Genomic DNA, 20,386 nt, shown 5'->3' with positions numbered 1-20,386 from the left:
AAAAAAAAAAAAAAGAAAAGAAATTTAACTGTGGGTTACAGGAAAATAATGAAAATATTTTTTCACAGTAAAGAAAAAAGAAAAACTGTAAAAAGTGACAAAGAAGGTCATTATATAATAATAAAAGAATCAATTCAACAAGAAGATAAAACAATTATACATCTATATGCACCTAATCACAGAGTACTCAAATATATAAAGCAAATATTACTGTTAGATCTAAAGGGAGAAACAGAAGACAATACAATAGTAGTAAATTTCAATACCCCATTTTCAACAATGGACAGATCATCTATACAGAAAATCAACAAGGAACATTGGACTTCAGTTGCACCATACATCAAATGGACCTAACAGACCTTCACAGAGCATTCCATCCAACTGCTACAGAATACACATTCTTCTCAACTGCATATGTAACATTCTCCAGCATAGATCATATGCTAGGCTACAAAACTAGTCTTAGAAAATTTAAGAAAACAGAGATCATATCAAGTATCTTTTCTGACCACAATGACATAAAACTATAAATTAACAATAAAGAAAACTTTGAAACCTTTACAAACACATGGAAGTTTATGCTCCTGAATATGTATGCTACTAAATAACCAATATGTAAGTGAACAAATTAAAAATGAAATTAATAAATTTGAGAAAAATGAGAATGGAAATATACCAAAACCCATGGGATACAACAAAATCAGTTCTAAGAGTGAAATTTATAGCAATAAATGACTACATCAAAAGAAGATTTCTAATAAACAGCCTAAGGAAACATGACAAGGAGCTAGAAAGACAAAAACAAACTGAACTCAAAACTGTCAGAAAGAAGGAAATAATAAAACTCAAAGAAGAAAGACTAAGACAAATGAAAAAGATCAACAAAACTAAAAGTTGGGGTTTCTTTAAAGATAAACAAAATCTGCCGGGGTGCAGTGGCTCACACCAGTAATCCCAGCACTGTGGGAGGCCGAGGCGGGTGGATCACTTGAGGTCAAGAGTTCAAGATGAGTCTGTTCAACATGGTGAAACCCCATCTCCACAAAAAATACAAAAATTAGTTGGGTGCGGTGGCACACGCCTGTAATACCAGTTACTCAGGAGGCTGAGGCACGAGAATCCCTTGAACCCAGGAGGCTGAGGTTACAGTCAGCTGAGATGGCACCACTGCTCTCTAGCCTGGGCAACAGAGCAAAACTCCATCTCAAAAATAAAATAAAATAGCCTGGGCGTGGTGGCTCATGCCTGTAATCCCAGCACTTTGAGAGGCCAAGGCGGGGTGATTACGAAGTCAGGAGATCGAGACCATCTGGCTAATATGGCAAAACCCCATCTTTACTAAAAGTACAAAAAATTAGCCAGGTGTGGTGGCACGCCCCTATAGTTCCAGCTACCTAGAAGGCTGAGGCAGGAGAATAATTTGAACCTGGGAGGCACAGGTAGCAGTGAGTTGAGATGGTGCCACTGCGCTCCAGCCTGGGTGACAGAAAGAGACTCCATCTCAAACACACACACAAAATAATTAATTAATTAATTTAATTTAATAAAAAATATAAATAAATAAATAATGATAAGCAAAACCAACAATCCAATAGCTAGGCTAAAAACAAAAAGAAGACTGAAATAAATAAAGTCAGTGATTAAAAAGAGACATTACACCTGATAACAAGGAAATACAAAAAAAACTCTAAGAGATATTTATGAACAATTATACAACAACAAACTAAATAACTAAGAAATGGGTAAATTCCTAGACACATACAACCTATGAAAGGAAGGAAGGGAAGAAGTTAAATTGTCTCTGTTAGTAGACAACATGCTCTTACATAAAGACTGCACCAAAAAATATTTTAGAAGTAACAAAAAAATTCAGAAAAGTTGCAAAATGTAAAATCAACATACAATTCAGCAGTGTTTCTATAAACCAACAACAACCTATCTGAAAAAAAAAAATCACAATCCCACTTACAATAGCTACAAAAGAATACTTAAGAATAAATTTAACCAGGGAGGTGAATGTGCTATGCTTTGAAAATTATAAAGAATTGATGAAAGATATTGAAGAAGACAGGATTAAATGGAAAGATATCCTGTATTCATGAATTTGAAGAATTAGTATTATTAAAAAGTCCATACTACCAAAGCAGTCTACTGATTCAAAGCAAATCCTATCCAAATTCCAATGATATGTTTTACAGAAATAGAAAAAGTAATCTTAAAATTTGTATCAAATCTCAAAAGACCCTAAATAGACAAACCAATCTTGAGCAAAAGCTGGAAGCATCACACTACCTTATTTCAAAATCTACTACAAAAATCTAGTAATCAAAACAGCATAGTAGTGGTAGAAAAACAGACATGTAGACCAATGCGATAGAATAGAGTCCAGGAATAAATCCATGCATTTGTGGCCAACTGATTTTCAACAAAGATGCCAAGAACACACAATGGGGTAACAGCAGTCTCTTCAATAAATGTTGCTAGGAGAACTAGATACCCAAATGCAGAAGAATGAAATTAGACCCTCATCTCATACCATATACAACAATTAATTCAAAATGGATTAAGGCCAGGCAGGATGGCTCACACCTGTAATCTCTGCACTTTCGGAGGCCAAGGTGAGTGGATCACAAGGTCAGGAGTTCAAGATCAGCCTGGCCAAGATGGTGAAACCCCATCTCTACTAAAAATACAGAAAAAGAAAATAGCCAGGGATTAAAGACTTAAAAATAAGACCTGAAACTGTAAAACTATTAAAAGAAAACATAATAAGCTCCATGACATTAGTCTGGGCAAAGATTATTGTTAACATCAAATAACCTAACATTACACTTCAACATAAGGTTATGTTTTGACAACAAAAGCAAACATAGACAAACAGGATTGCATCAAACTAAAACTGAACAGCAAAGAAAATAATCAACAGAGTGAAGAGAGAATCTGTGGAATGGGAGAATATATTTGCAAACCATACATCAAATAACCAAACATATTTTGGTTAATAACCAAAATATGTAAGGAACTCAAACAACTCAATAATAAGAAAACAAAAAACTCACCTAATAAATAGACAGAGGACCTGAATAGATGTTTTGCAAAAGACGACACATAAATGGCCAAAAGATATATGAAAAAATGCTCAACATCATGAAGTATCAGGGAACTACAAATTAAATCCACAATGAGATATGACCTCACACCTGTTGGGATGGTTATTATCAAAAAGACAAAAGATAAATGTTGGTGATTTTGTGGAGAAAAGGTAACCCTTGTACACTGTTATTGGGAATGAAAATTAGAACAGTCATTGCAGAAAACAGTTTGGAAGTTTCCCCCAAAAATAAAAACCAGAACTACTATAGGATCCAGCAACCCTACTTCTGTGTATATATCCAAAAGAAATGAAACCATGATCTCAAAGAGATATCAACACTCTCATGTTCTTTGTAGCATTATTCACAATAGCCAAGATATGGAATCAACCTAAGTGTTCATCAACAGATGAATAAAGAAAATGTGGCACACATAAACACTGGAATACTATCCAGCCTTAAAACAAAGGAAATTCTGTCATTAGCAATAATTTGGATAAACCTGGAGGATATTATGAGAAGGGAAATTAGCCAAGAACAGAAAGACAAATACTATGTGATCTCACTTATATGTGAAACCTAAAATATCAAACTCATATAAGTAGATAGTAGAATGGTGCCTACTGGAGGCAGGGAATGGGAGGATACTGGTCAAAGGGTACAAAGTATCAGACAAGAGGAATAAGTCTTTGAGATCCACTGCACAGCATAATGACTATAGCTAATAATAATGTGTTGTATATTTTAAACTTGCTAAAAGAGTAGGTTTTAAATGTTCTCATCACAAAAAATGATAAATATGTGAGGTTATGGATATGTTAATTAGCTTGATTTAATCATTCCACAACATATACATATGTCACATTGTACTCCAGAAATATATAGTTTACATTATTATTGGTTAATTAAGATTTTAAAACTTAGGAAAAGGATCTCCATTCATCTCAAGGTGGAAACCAGTTTATTTTGCCAATTATGACTTATAAGTGCTTCAAAAATTTTCCACTTTTCCACTTACTATATTTAAATTATATCAGACTTTGGCAGGTGGTGATGATTTACAAAGTATAAGCTAAAAATACAAACAAACAAAACCCAAGATGCCCAATAAATTAGTAATTAAGAAGGAAAAACCTCAAGAGAAAAAAAAATTGTTCTCAAAGACTTTTACCCAGGAATCTCTTCTACACAAAACTCATACAATTGAAGAGGTGTATCAAGAAAGCACATTTCCCAGTGTCTTCAAGAACAGGCAGTTAATCTGAATGTGTGAAATAGCCAATTCTTAAACAATAAAGAGTTGGGAAAATAGTAACTACTTGCAAAGCACAGATTCTACCAAAAGCCTCAAGTAAGAGAGCGAGAGAGAGAGAGAGAGAGCAAGCGCAGGTATGTACACACACTGTGGGCTAAACAAAGAATGGCTGTGCGTTGAATTCTTTCTGCCTGTGGATCACCAGCTTGTAATGCCCATGTTAAGCAGACTATGTTGAATGCTTCTTCCTATATTTCACTTTGTGGAAATTTTTCATTCCTTGGGCTATCTACTTCTAGACATTTCATTATCAACCCTTCCATTTACTTTCAATTTTATAAGAAGAATCAGAGACTCAAAAATTTTCTAGGTGAAAGTAAATATATTTTCATTTCCTAGGAACTGGAAAAAGGAATTTCATCAAGTGCATCTCATATTTTAAAATGTTTCTATTCCTTTTACACATAATGCAGGAAGAGCTATTTCATGAGATGTCAGCTGTATAGAGCAGGTCACTGATACAAATCAGGTGTAATCAAGATTGCCTAAGAAACACTGACATCCTAAACACTAAGAACTGAACTGTAAAGCAAAGGATTATCTTAGTTTGATTCTGCAGGCAAAAAACCAAAATGCCATTAACTAAATGTTAGTCTTTTCTTGTAGTATTTCCATGAACCCACAGTTTTGATTAAGCTCACTCAGGCATTTTAATGGGAGACAGGATGTTTGCACAACCCAGTTTAATTATCTGTTTCTCTGTACTATGGCATTCATCATTACAGAAAGGAAAGTTTGGCTCACATGACAGTCATATCTTATACCAATACTTGTGTAACAACACAATTTAAGTTTACTCTCACAACCCATAATTCAAGTAGTAAAATACTCAAATGTACAGCTGCTGAAGAAATTCTACAACATGGAAATTCCTGATAAACATGAAGAGTTTTTGATTATGTACTTAAACACTATGAATGTAAAAGGTATTTTCTTCACTCATGCATTTTTAGATATAATTTGTCTCATTTTTTTTCCTTTCATCACATTCAGAATTATGAGAGATATATGACAGAATTATGTGAGCAAGTCCTTGGAAGGTTTTCCAAAGCTTGACTAGACTTACGTTGATAAGTATGCACATGAACAAAGACTGAAGTGTAATTTTTAAAATGCACAAAATTATATTGGACACGTTGAATTATAGGTGCCTTTTTCACCTTGCAAAGTTGTATTATTGTTGATACAGTGTAAATCCAATGAAAATGATTTAAAGCTCAGGTACTTACTGTGGTTGGAAAATAAGGACTAGTTTTGAATTTTTTCAGAGCCATTGAAGAGGTGTAGGTTCCCAAGAAGAGGATAAAAGACATGAGTGTAATATCAGGAACAAAATTACAGTTGTTCCCCACGAGGTTTCCTCCATACTTCAAACACTCCTTCTTCGACAAAAACGCCCAGTCAAAGGTAGCATTGTGGTACTAAAGAAGAAAAACATTAAAATTTTTCTAGAGAACAATGACATATAAAAAGCAGCCTTTGATACTTGATGAGCTATATAGGAATTATACTAAAAGTTTCTGTAAAACAGTCTGAAAATAAGCACTGGAGGGTGAAACTTGATGAGTTGCTCATGGAATAACAGATAAGATGGGCCAAGAGGCTGGCAATTATTGAAAATACAATGAGAATGATGCAATTTGTTACCTAGTTTGGGCAACAGCCTTAAAATCGCCCACTTGTTCAACAGAAACCACAAAGTACTTCGTTCCTGCATGCCTTCCTGAGAGTAAACTGAGACACATTAATATTCTAAGTCTCAACTCTCTAAAACACTTTTCTTTTTCAAAAAGTACTTACCTTTGTAAGGCACAGCTTCTTATGTGTCTACCTGATGGCCCTATGGTTAACGCTCTAAAAGTTGTAATAGGTTAACTACTCACCGAGCACTTTCACAAGTATTCTGTTTCTTTTCTAAATAACTAGGGACTGGTGATTTAAGCAATTAAACTACAAAAATGTGGATGGTCCCTGCTTTTTCAATTGCATATTCTAATAAAGTATAGATTTTTTTCTTCTTGACTCTAGGTCAGCATTATGAGCACCTGTTCTTGGTATGTGCTGTGATGCCTTTAAGGCAACGTAGTTGTGTATGGAATATTCATCTCCGTGTTACATGGCCTCAAACATACGGTCAGTTTTCATGAATGGCTGTTGTAGAGTCAGTACTGTGCTTCCCTCTAGCAACTCACTTCTGTTTCTATTTTTGTTTCTAATACATAGGAGAATCCTTTTGCTAGCATAGTAGATAGGGCCAGCACACCCATCCCCCAGCTACTCTCAGTACTAGCTGCTCTTAATTCACAGCTGTCTTCTTCTCTAGAGAACTGCCATTAGCCATTTAAGAGCCATCTCACCTGCAGTGTAGTGCCTTCCCATAGCCGATTACTGACCAATACTAACCAGGGTTTAAAACTAGACTGTCTTTGTCTCCAAGTGAGAGCAACCCTATGCACAATTTATGCTCCAGAGCTCCCATGAGATCAGGCTGAAGCGAAACTCAGCTGAAACCACATCCTTGTTTAACTCCTTCCCTGTCTTATACTGTTTCTTTCAATCTGTTTTTATTGAGACCACTGTCTCTGAACAAAGTCACATGCACCCCAAATCCCTATATCTGAATCTGCTTCTGTAACAGCCGACTTACTTGAATTACTAGTCAACCAAAAGTTAATGGCCTCTAAGCCTAAGAAACTTTTTTCTAAAATATCAGGGTTTGGAGGAAACTTGAATGATTTAATCAGATTTTCTCATCCTTAGTATTCAATAGTCCTGAAAGATGAACATTCATTCTCTGCCTGAACATTTTCTGTGATGAGCAGTCTCCTGGTTGCTCATCCCCTTGCTTAATAAAATTTCTGCACAGATCTCCCTTATACTGATATTTGAATCTTCTTAAATACCCTTTAGCTAAGTTTCTTTTACTATACAAAACACTTTCTTGCATACTGTGACAATCTGGCTCTTTTCTGAGGAGAGATTTTCAAAATCGTACCTATCTAAATGGATGTCAATGTGGTTGAGTGGGAAGGACTGGGTGTCTCAGCTGAGAAACATTCTAAATACCTATAACTTACTCTTCTTAGGTCCAGGGCTAATGGATATATCATATGCTATCAGAACAGTTATTTGAAAACACCTTGCAAATAAACATGTAAAGATAAATTTCTCCTGTCCTTTGCAGACAAGAGTTCTACCTCACACCAAACACATCATCACTGTCTTTTACTATTCAATGAATTCTCATGATATGAGTAGTACAGTATAAAAGAAGAATCTCTGGCCAGAAAGAGTTCAATTTTTTATAGAGCTCAAAAGGTAAAGTGCTTACATAAGTCAATAAAAAACAAACTATATATCTTTCCCTGAAATATTTTTCCTATAGAAGCTTCATCTTGTAAACAGCTGAACTGCATTCTTGCTTTTATCAAACTCTGCTTCTGAAAGGTGATTAATCATATCTCATTTTGCTTTTGAGATTTCTGCATATGGGTGTTTATAGCACCATACATTTAAAGTTTAGAAGTCATAATAGCTAACAGGTTTCTTTGTTTTAGAGTCAGCAAAAATTTAACGTAATTTTACTTTAGCACTTTCATACCAGCAGAATTCTTCTCTATAACTAGAGTTACCCACAGATAAGTTGCATTAAAGCAATCCTGACAGGAAGTTCTATTGATTTTCTTACAGAGATTCAGGTTGAGGTGAAGACTACACAGATGTACATGAAATGACAGACATATTTTCTTGCTTACATCAACTTAAAATGCCAAATGATCAGTATTCTGTAAGCCTCAAATGATTCTTTGTATCATTATCCAGAAACCTGAGTCTCCAAATACCACCTTTCATTAAGGACTTCAGTATAAAAACTGTAGGTGGCATGCATATATCTCAGCATATCTGGCATTTCAGAATACAAAGTTTCCTACTCCTATAAAACTTAAATTCTAGCTAATAAACAATTCTATTTAAATATCACTGAAAATACATCTATATTATCTGTATTATTTCAATGTTATTATTCCATATAAGCCGATGTCAGTGAAGGCTAATTCCATAAAACTTCAGGCAGGGTCCATTTCACAAACAAACTTACCTATGTCCACTGCTACCCCCGATGTTCAAGCCACTATTGTCTCCTCTGGTCTTAATGCAGGAGATCCTTAACTCATCTCACTGCTACTGCCTTCTAGCCCTTACAAGTGATTCTCACATCTCTATGGTTTTGATCTTTATTTCCTATGCAAAAATCCATGCATACTGTTTAAATGATTAAATCAGAACTTTAAGAACAAGACAGTCCTGGCATGGTGGCTCACACCTGTAATCCCAGGATTTAGGGAGCTCAAGGCAGAAGGATCACTTGAAACCAGGAATTTGAGACTAGCCTGGGCAACACAGCAAGACCTCATCTCCATTAATTTTTCTTTTTTTAATTAGCCAGGCTCAGTGGTGCATGCCTGTGGTCCTAGCTACTCTGGAGACTGAAGCAGGAGGATCACTTGAGCCCAGGAGTTTGATGTTACAGTGAGCTATGATTGTGCCGCTACATGCCAGCCTGGGCAGCAGAGTAAGATCCTGTCTCTGAAGAAAACAAAGAACAAGACAAATGGGAACATAATCTCTGAAGTCCTTTCTGGCTGTTAGGATTCTTTTAGCACATTATCTGTTTTCCTTACAATGCTTGTAATGTTTTGTTACAATTACATTGTAGCTTCCTCAGTAATCACTGTTGTAAGTTTGAACATATTCAGAGAACTATCTAATGGGTCTGAGACCTGAATCTAAGAGAGATGTCAAGTTTAGAGACATCTACTTAGGAGTCATCAGGAAAGAGCTGATCATTGTAGTAGTAAGACAATAAAACAACAAGGGAAAAATGTGCAGGAAAAAAAGAGAGTCAAACATCTAGGGTATCTACAATGGAAGTGAAGATACCACAAAACACTATGAAAAAGTCATCAGAGTGATGGGTAAAAGAAGTACAATAAGCTGAGAAATGTGTGGGAGTGAAAAAATTGCAACAGCAATTACAGACTATTTTTTCAAGAAATACAGTAACAAAAGAGTAGGTTAGAATATTCAAATCGCAAGGTTAAGACAAGTTCTTTGGGGTTGGTAAAAACTTTTGAGGTGTTTGTAGTGGATGAGAAATAATCTGGTTATGGGGATGAAAAGGAAAAGAGACTGATGGGAAATGCAAGAACGGAGAAAGGAGAGAGGGAGAGAGAGAGAGAGAGAGAGAGAGAGAGAGAGAAATGAACCAGGACTTAGTAACTGTTTGGACTGAGGATGGATAAAAGCTAAAAATGATAAAGGTATAGTGCCTGAGGACCAAAGGGACTGTGCATCAGTAAGAAAAAAAAAAAAAAAAAAGAAAAGAAAACAGCAGAGCAAGTCACTAGCAGAATTCCATTTGGGATATATTAGGTACTGAAGAAATCACTGTTGATTGAACAAATGAAATCTCTCATCACATCTGGAATAGATAACATGTTCAAGGAAGATATCTACCAATTTGTCTACTCTTTTTATCTGGAGGACAAAATTAAATTAAAATAAACTTTCAATTCAGAGTTGCTGGGGAAAATGTAGGATGCCCAGTTACATCTGAATTTCAGGTAAACAACAAATAGTATTTTCAGTATAAGTGTTTCATATGTAACATTTAGGACATATTTATACTAAAAATTATTCAATATTTATTTAAAATTCATCTGTAACTGGGCACGCTTTATTTTTGTTTGCTAAATATGGCAACACTATGTCAATGAGATATAGACTATTTTGAGTAACAGTCACATCTAGAAAATAGAAAAATGTGACCACAAGAAAACAGAAAATGCACTGGGACCTAAGTGCATGAAAGAACCAATGTAACCTTTACAGGTGCAATAAAGAGAAATAAAACAACTTTTAAAACTTTCCCTAGAGAAATAAAGCATGATAACTTAAATATTAACTAATAATATAAGCCAGTAAAGGAAAGTATCTAAATGAGCGGTATGAAGATCAGATGATCAGAAGAGGGACTAATCATCTTGAGTACAGAAAAAAACAAAACAAAACTTAAACTAAGCCCTAAAAGGATTGGTTTTTGCAGAACTCTCATATTCAAAAGGCAGCAGGAGTAACAGTAGAAGGACAGCAAAACTGTAACAAAAGGGAATAAAAGTGACAAACTTTAGATGTGTATTTCTTTCTGCATTGGCAGCAAAAAAGGAGGTAAAGTATTAGAGAGAGAGAGACATGAGCAAAGATGTTGATATGGGGACATATAATGCTTCATTCAGTTTTAAAGACTTACTGAATGCTCACCTTTGTGGAGGATCTAACAGTGAATAAACCTGATGGGTTAAGCAGATTGTTTAGGTAAATGGGTACTGGGGGAAAAGGTTTAAAGAAAATGAGATCAAGTTGCTGAGGATCTTAACTGTGGTAAATCTCATGAAAAGGGATTTCAATCTATTTTTTGAAATATCTTTTTCAAGTGAATTACCCTGTTATACTGAGTGGATCTGCTCGTAATTCTTAAAAGTAGAATGCATACTAAAGGATTTATTTTAAAATTTAAAAGACCACAGCATCCTCCCTAAAGGAAAAAGTGGGGGATATATGAGACAGGATGAACCAAATGTTCAAAGCCATCAAGACTAGGTGATGTGTATATGAGGCTTCACTGCATTATTCTATTTTAGTGCATATTTAAAATTTTCCATAATACTTTTAAAAGTAGGAACGTGTAATCTTCAAGGAGATTTAAGGACAGAATGGTTTTTACACTTGACTTTCTCAGTGGGAGAAAATCACAAGGATGCTTTGCACAGGAAGATTAATATGACATTTCATTTCCCATGAAATGAATGTTAATTCCTAAAATCATCATGAAGGTTCTTAGTCCCATGATTAACAGCATCTCTGGGTAGTATAATAAGTAAAATAATAAAAATAATAATTAAAGGTGCTGTATTACAGTAGATCCTCAATGTCATCAATAGGTTCATGGAAACTGCAACTTGAAGCAAAATGATGTATAACTGCACCAATTTTACCATAAGCTAATCACTATAAACAAGAGTTAAGTCTCTATGGCATATTCCTGGTCACAAAAACATCACCAAACTTCTAAGTATAGATCAAAACGTTTCTAATATTAAATGTTAAAATAAATGTGAGCTATACATACATTCAAGAAAGATTAATAAAAATTAGTAAGGTAATTATTATCGTTCGAGGTCAGGGTTGTGAGTGGCCAGAGCCTATCCCGACAGCTCAGGGTGCAAGGCAGGAACTATCCCCAGACAGGACACTATCCCATCACAGGGTGCCCTCACACACACACCCACACTCAGTCTGACTGGGAAATTAAGACATACCAGTGAACCTAATATGCATGTGTTTGGGATGTGGAAGGAAAGCAGAGTGCCTAGTGAAAACCCATGCAGACATGAGGAGAACATGCAAACTCCACACAGGCGATAGCATGAGAATCAATTTCTCTTTTTTCATCAACGTTATAATGAAACGGTGTTATCTGAGGACCTGCTGTACCCCTTTTGAGTACCAACTGATAAAATATGTGCTTTTAAAAATATAAATGACAGTGATACCACTAATAAAAGCCTCAAGGTTAAGTTGTTGATGTACTTATTTAGAGTTTTTCCCCCACAGTGGTGAGCCGGATTTGCAGTAATCTGAAGTCTTACCCTATCATCTACAGCATGCATTTGAGTTACAGTTGTCTGTATCATTATAAGATATCAAGATGAATTGGCTGTTCTGCTTGTGATTAGGATTATAGAAAATTATAAGAGGCCATCACTCCCATCCTAACAACCAAAGCAAGCAAGATACCCTATAAAAATCAGAGTTTTAAAAAACTCACCATTAAGATGCGGAAGGAAGTCAAACATTTAATTTTTTTTATTTTTTATTTTATTATTTATTTATTTTTAAGCTATTAATACATAGTCTCACTCTGTTGCTCAGTCTGGTGTGCAGTGGCATGATATAGCTCACTGTAACCCTACAGGTGTGTGCCATCATACCCAACTAATTTTTCTATTAATGAATTTTTAATGGCTACATGCAGACTAGGGTGACAGAGCAGAATTCAGAGGAGTCCTAGGCATAGATCAAGTCTGCACCCACTCACCAAACTTTCTCATGGTCTTTGCCAAGTGCACGGGTAATACACGTAAGACTGGAGGTTGCACAGGAAAGCTAAAAGAGTTCCCCCTTAGACACGTGGAGCCTCTCTTAAGTGTAAGAAAGCCACTTTCGTAAGATGGGAGACAGAGAAGCAGAGCTGAGAGAAACCTCTCTGAGGCATTCAACCACTTTGGAAAGGGTTCAGGTATCTACCTTCTGAAGGTGAGGGGCAGAGTATATGGGCAAAGAAAGATCCCCCAAAAAGAAAACTGGGGTATCAAAAAAAATACAGCATTCCATGGGACCTTCTGGTATGATGGAAATGTTCTGTATCTTGTATGGATGGTGGTTATAACCATCAAAACTCATTTCAATGAATAAAGTATGCCTCAATTAAAAAAACAAACAAACAAGGAATCTGATGTGAAAAACAAAATACTAACTGATCCTTTCTATCACCTCCTCAGAAGAAACTGACATTCGATTTTGAAATCTGGTGTCTCACTCAGAGAGCTGGAAACTGTAAGCCAACAGGTATTAATGCTCATTATCTCGGCACAGTGTGAACAAGCTGTGGCTAGTTTTAAAGGTTTACAGGAATCTTTTAAGGAATCTGGTTTGCAAGTTGAAGGGATATACCCAGTAAGAAATCGACAGAAAAACTGGAGAAAGCAAGAAGAAATAAAGACACCATTCCAACAATAAATGGAAATTTTAAAACCTGCCTTTTTATCTTGAGACATAGTTATCCTATAGTTCTAATCCTAAACACTCTAATACCCCTCTCTCCTGCTCTTTCCCCTGAAACACATCTCTACCACCATGAAAAAGAAAGCTTGTCTTCATGCTAGTGAAGCTGAAGGGAGAAGACCTTCCTTCCTCTGACAGGATGTACTGAAGGCCTGTGAGAGCAAGCCTTGCTGGCTCCAGGGGATGCTTGTCACTTTTCCTGTACCTTCTCTCACAATCCAATTATGGCTGAAATGAAAAAAGGAAAATTAAGTCCTGATGACTGTGTATCCTAGGAAAGGTTCAGGATAAGAGAGCTAGCTAGCATGACTGAGCAGACAGAGGACGCAGTAGCCTCTCAGAAGATGGCGTTCCCAATTTTCTCTCTCCATTATACTTCTGAGTTATGGAGCCTGCAGGACCTAATCAAATGATAATACCTAGAAAGAACAGTAACAATACCTAACACCGACTGAGAGATGACTACATGCCATCCACTATGCTAAGTTCTGCCTATCTATGAAGTTGACACTTACAGTACCTTTGAGATAAGTACTATTACCATCCCAATGACAGCCTGTTAAGTCGTGGAGCCCAGTACTTGAAACCAAGCAGTCTGACACAAGAACTCACTATCTGTAAGTTCCTCTACATGAAACACTATGCTGCTCCCTGAAAGAATAGAAACAAGGCAGATTCTAGAGCCAGAAAACCCTGAGTTCAAATCCTCATTTTACCATATACTTGTAATATGGTCTTTGGAAGGTCAGTTAACTTTTCTAAGTCTCTGTTTCATCTATAAAATAGAGGTAACATCTAATAACTCATAAAGTGATTGTGAGAATTATAGACAATTACTGTGAAGAGTCTGGCACCTAGTAGGCACCTCAATAATTGATCATTATGATTGATGGTAATAAATCATATTTGTTTAAAACTCATTTCTGAGTCATTTACCATGTGTGTGCACATGTATATGTATATACAACATATAAATATAGGTATTGATATAAATGAAAAAGGATCAACGAAGGATAAAAGTTTGCCTTCATGACCACACACACACACACACACACACACACACACACACATACATTTTTCCCCTACCTTCTTTCCCTAGAGGTGCTGAGCATAGCACCTTCACATTTTAATTAAGGTATGCAATTGATGCATACGAAGGGATTGCTGCCCTGGAATATGGGGCATCTATAGGAACTGGAAGGGTAAACATTGCCGTTTATGTACACTGAAGCATCATGGCATTCTAGAAATGGCACCGGTCTAGGAACCACCCAGCCTTCAGTTCAAATCTTTGTTCTACTAATACATGGCTATGTGACCTAAAGCAAGAAAGGTGATTTACCCTCTGAAGCTTCAGTTTCTCTCACGTATAAAATCGAAGTAATTAACCCTGGTAGTGTATGTTGATGGTTATAGCACATATTAAGGTCTATAATGATGAGAATATGTGTAACATATGTGGTCTCTAGTAGGTGCTCTATAAATGGTAGCTAAGTTGAAATGATATCATGCCTCTATGTCTCTATCATAGTCATACTAGAAGTCAATCAGAACTTCCATTTTTTTCATGAACCTTATTGTGACATTTTGTATTAATACATATCAATTACTGGAGTCCCTGCCAGGACTTGCCCAAAGACAGGGCTTAAAAGTTCATTAATTTTAATGATTCCCTTGATTAGTTACAAAAAGAATTGTTAGATAATTTCTTTTTTTAAGTCAGTGGAAGTCAGTGTTTCATTAATATTTATTGCAAATTAACTTATGTTTTTATTAATTCTATTTTATTAACTATATTTTAATTAAAATATATATTATTAAATTATAGTTTATTAATTATATTTTTACTAGAAGACTTGTGAATAAAATTCTTTCAAATCTAGAAGGAGGTAGTTTTCCCTGTATTTAGGCAAGACCTTTTAGGCAATAGGCTGACCAGTTGAAAGACTGAAAGCTGAACTCCTTTCTGTATGCATGGGGTAAAACATATACACATACTTTTTCACACACACAGTATCAAACATGGAAGAAATAGAGAGGTAAGGTTTGAGGAAAGTCAGAGAAGACTTTAACAGCAAAAAAAGCAGTCAAGAGAGCCACAGAATATAAAAACAAAAAAGAGGGTCACATGAGAGTTGCCCAGGAAAGATACAAAACATCATCTTTGAAAGGGATGTTAGGGCACTCACTACATAATATCTGTAGAAATGTCTGGGTCTCCTGAGAGATGGGCACTCTATCAATACAAGGTATTATGGCTTCTGTCTTTATAACTGAAAGATTGATATTCTTTGGTAAGATTCCATGTTCAGCATAGAAGGCGCACAATTGGAAGTCTGAAACAGCACTTTCCCCTTTTTCTTCAACACAAAAGCCTCCTTCCAGTGTGTGACTTTCCATGCAAAATAGCTCATTTTTAAAGCGTAGTTTCAGTCTCCTAAAGATCCTTGGTTACAAGCCATGGGAAAGGATATCATGTGACAGAGGCACAGTCCTTTCTAAGTGACAGGGGAAAGGTCCTGCTACAATCACTCTTAGTGAAGAGAACACAGCACCATTTGGTTAGTAAGAATTCTTAACCATATGAGGAACAGAGAGAGGATACTGTGCTCTCATTTTCCAACCTCTCACATTTTCCCTTGTGAAAATATTTTGAGGTTACAATTAATGCGATGTGGCAGTTAAATTCCTAAGAAGTTTTAAAAAGCATGTTATGGAAGTAAATATTGGCTTCGGCTTTTTTTAAGGCAAAAAAAAAAAAATCCGAAAGTGCTGACTAGAGCAAAGGAAAGTGGTTTTTTTTTCCTATCCCTCCACTGTCAATAATTATTACATAAGTGTTCATGCCAGAATTGCTGAATGGTAGAAGACATCATATATTATAAGTATTATAAACAAGTATACAATATGCAGTCAGTGTGAAGGCATTTTAAAATAGTAAGTCACTTACCATGTCAGTAGAAGAAATAGTTGGCGAATACTCTGGGGCCAGTGTGGTGTCATTAGATATTGAGATATTAGCTGTAAGCAAAAGACAATTATTTCATACTATAAAACAAAAATAGAAAAAGACCTTAAATACATAATTAGGTATTTTTAAAAGCAGGACTAGGCAGTAAAAATGTCTTTAATAACAACATAAGAGCACAATGAATTTTTATTTATTTTAAATGTGTTCACCTTTCACCTAGATAAAACAAAGATTTGGACACATCTGCTGTGGACACATTTTGGACACAGCTGCTGTGCTCTAATCTGGTAAGAAATGATGATGAATAATTCAAAGAGACGGTATTAAAATTCGTTTCAGGCTTCAAAAGAAAAAAAGATAAATAAAACTTCCCTGATACTACAAGGTACTCAATATATTTTGTCTAGTGGAACAAGGGCTGTTTATAATTGATTAAGTTAATCACTGGCTTCAGAATGTAAGGGAAATCTCCCATATTGAAGCTTTATTAGTTAAGACTTAAATAATTTGTGGTTTTGGGAAATTTCGACAGCGTATGAGAAAGGTTATCTTTTTAACATGTGTGAAAACAAAAGAAAGTACTAAATAATATAAATATAATGGAGATGAATAATCGAATGTTAAAAATTATTTTCATACAATTTGGCGCCATTTATAGGTTTAAGATAGCACTTGAAGAAGAACCTAATGTATTAAACCAACCTTCCTCTTGGAAATCTTTTGTTCCGTTTTTAAAATTTTATGTGTCTGAAAATTAAAACATAGTATTTAAAAAGTACTCTATAAGTAAAATATTTTGTCTTTATCAGATAAGCCTTTTTCCTATTTTGTGAAGCTTTAGGTATTATAAAATAAACTATTAGAGCATATTCCTAATTTATAGAAATATTATAAAACAATTCATCAGGGTTTTTATTTGTTCGTTTGTTTGTTTAGGGTCCCACAGTTTATTAAACATCTGAATTGCTAGCTACTGTTTGGTGCCTACTCCAGTCCCTCTGAGCCACTAGCTTGCCTTTTCAGTTTGCCACGCTTCAAGTCCTGCCTACATAAACCTTTAAGAAGAAACACGCAGGTTTTGATAGCTGATGTTAGAATACGAGATCCATAAGGGAGGAACAGAAGAAGCTTATCGCGTTCACCGTTTTTCCCTAAAATCTACCCAGTGTAGCTCTTAACAGGAACTCAAAAATATTTGTTTACTGTCAATAAAGGAAGTTAGAAAAGAGGGCATTTCATGACTAAAAATGAATGACAGCAGATAAATTGGGAAAAAAAGAAACAAGAAAAACAAACTAAAAGAGAGAAAATATTTAGCTTGAGCCCTACTTTTGGTCAATTTTGGAATTCACTCTGATCTTTCAAGACTTTAGATTGTAAAACTGTTAACCTAAAGCTAGCTGTTGCCAGAGTTTATTTCAGCAGTAAAGGAAGTACATGTGCATATTATCTGTGTTCTTATTCTCTCTGTTTCATTACAGATCACAGAGGGAATTAAAATAGGCTGAAGCACATCAAAAAGCTAATCCACCACGATCAGGTAGGCTTTATCCCTGGGATGCAAGGTTGGTTGAACATATGCAAATCAATAAATGTGATTCATCACATAAGCAGAACTAAAGAAAAAAATACAAGATTATCTCAACAGATGCCGAAAAGGCTTTGGATAAAATTCAACATCCATTCATGTTAAAAAAAACTCTCAACAAACTAGATATTGAAGGAACTTACTTCAAAATAATAACAGCTATATGTGACAAACCCACAGCCAACATCATATTGAATGGGCAAAACCTGGAAGCATTGAAAACCCCTTGAAAATCTGTGCAAGACAAGGATAACCCTCTCTCACCACTCCTACTCAACATAGTATTGGAAGTCCTGGTCAGGGCAATCAGGCAAGAGAAAGAAACTATCCCTGTTTGCAGACAACATGATCCTGTATCTAGAAAACCCCACAGTCTCAGCCCAAAAGCTTCTTAAGCTGATAAATAACTTCAGCAAAGTCCCAGGATACAAAACCAATGTGCAAAAATCACTAGCATTCCTATATATTAACAAAAATCAGGAACAAACTCCCATTCACAACTGCCACGAAAAAGAATAAATGCCTAGGGAATACAGCTAACCAGGGAGATGAACGATCTCTACAAGGAGAACCACAAACCACTGCTAAAGAAAACAGAAATGACACAAACAATGGAAAAACATCCTATGCTCATGGATAAGAAGAATCAATATTGTTAAAATGGCCATACTGCTCCTAGTAATTTATATATTCAATGTTATTCCTACTTAACCACCATTGAGATTCTTCACAGAAGCAGAAAAAACTATTTTAAAATTTATATGAAACCAAAAAAGAGCCTGAATAGCCAAAAAGAACAAGGCTGGAGGCATCATGTTACCCAACTTCAAACTATACTACTTGGCTCTAGTAACAAAAACAGAATGGTACTGTACAAAAACTGACACACAGACCTATGGATCAGAATAGAGAATCCAGAAATAAGACTGCACATCTGCAACTATCTGATCTTCAACAAACCTGACAAAAAGAAGCAATGGGGGAAAGGATTTCCTATTCAATAAATAGTACTGGGACAACTGGCTGATCATAAGCAGAAAATTGAAACTGGACCTCTTCCTTATGCAATATACAAAAATTAACTCAAGATGGATTAAATACTTAAATGTAAACCCAAGACTATAAAAACCCTAGAATACAACGTAGATAATACCATTCAGGACACAGGCATGGGAAAAGATTTCATGACAAAGATGCTAAAAGCAATTGCAACAAAAGCAAAAATTGACAAATGGAATTTAATTAAACTAAAGAGCTTCTGAACAGCAAAATAAACTATCAACAGAGTAAACAAACAACCTACAGTATGGAAGGATATTTTTGCAAACTATGCATCTGACAAAGGCCTAATATCCAGTATCTAAAAGGAATTTAAACAAATTTACAAGAAAAAAACAAACAAACAGCCTTATTAAAAAGTGGGCTAAGGACATTAACTGCCACTTTTCAAAAGAAGACATACATGCAGCCAATAATCATAGGAAAAAAAAAAAAGCTCAACATCAATGATCATTAGAGAAATGCAAATCAAAACCACAATAAGACACTCTTCACACAAGTCAGAATGGTTATTACTAAAATGTCAAAAAAAAAAACCAAAACAGATAGTGGTGAGATTGTAGAGAAAAAGGAACACTTATACACTGTTGGTGGGAGTACAGATTAGTTCAATCATTGTGGAAGACAGTGTGGCGATTCCTCAAAGACCTATAGAGAAATAACATTTGACCCAGTCATCCCATCACTGGGTATATACCCAACGGAATACAAATTGTTCTATTATAAAGACACATGTACACCCATGTTCACTGTAGCACTATTCACAACAGTAAAAACATAGAATAAACTTAACTGCCCACCAATGATAGACTGGATAAAGAAAAGGTGGTACATATACATCATGGAATACTATGCAGCCGTAAAAGGAATGAAATCATGCCCTTTGCAGGGACATGGATGGAACTGGAGGCCATTATCCTTAGCAAACTAATGCAGGAACAGAAAACCAAATACTGCCTGTTCTCACCTATGAATGTGAGCTAAATAATGAGAGCACATGGACACACAGAGGGGAACAACACACTCTGGGGCCTATTAGATGGTGGAGAGTGGGAGGAGGAAGAGGATCAGGAAAAACAACTAATGGGTACTTGGCTTAATACTTGGGTGATGAAATAATCTTTAAAACAATCCCCCATGACACACATATAGCTATGGAACAAACCTGCACATGTGCCTCAAACTTAAATGAAAGTTAAAAAAACAAAAACAAAAACAAAAATAGGCTAAACGATGTTTGGCCTAAACAATAAAGCCAAATGAATCCATTCTCAAAAGGAAGATGTTAGTAAATAATTATTAAGAAAATCTAGGTTGGCCGGGCGCAGTGGCTCAAGCCTGTAATCCCAGCACTTTGGGAGGCCGAGGCGGGCGGATCACAAGGTCAGGAGATCGAGACCATCCTGGCTAACATGGTGAAACCCCGTCTCTACTAAAAAAATACAAAAAACTAGCCG

The 20,386-nt window shown here is 35.6% G+C and overlaps 1 protein-coding gene across 3 annotated transcripts in view; it reads right to left on the bottom strand.

Moving 5' to 3' along the window:
• SLC4A4 (solute carrier family 4 (sodium bicarbonate cotransporter), member 4) overlaps positions 1-20,386 on the bottom strand; it is a 343,922-nt gene that overhangs the window by 78,833 nt on the left and 244,703 nt on the right. For all 3 annotated transcript variants that reach the window (XM_011927128.1, XM_011927127.1, XM_011927129.1), the window contains exons 14-15: positions 16,262-16,332; positions 5,637-5,828 (exon numbers count right to left, since the gene is read on the bottom strand). In XM_011927128.1, coding sequence (XP_011782518.1) covers positions 5,637-5,828; positions 16,262-16,332 — 263 coding nt within the window. The remainder of the gene's footprint in view (positions 1-5,636; positions 5,829-16,261; positions 16,333-20,386) is intronic.

Source organism: Colobus angolensis, unplaced genomic scaffold, assembly GCF_000951035.1.
Source record: "Colobus angolensis palliatus isolate OR3802 unplaced genomic scaffold, Cang.pa_1.0 Scaffold70, whole genome shotgun sequence".
NCBI classification, from domain to species: domain Eukaryota; kingdom Metazoa; phylum Chordata; class Mammalia; order Primates; family Cercopithecidae; genus Colobus; species Colobus angolensis.
This window is presented reverse-complemented; position numbering and strand designations above follow the sequence as displayed.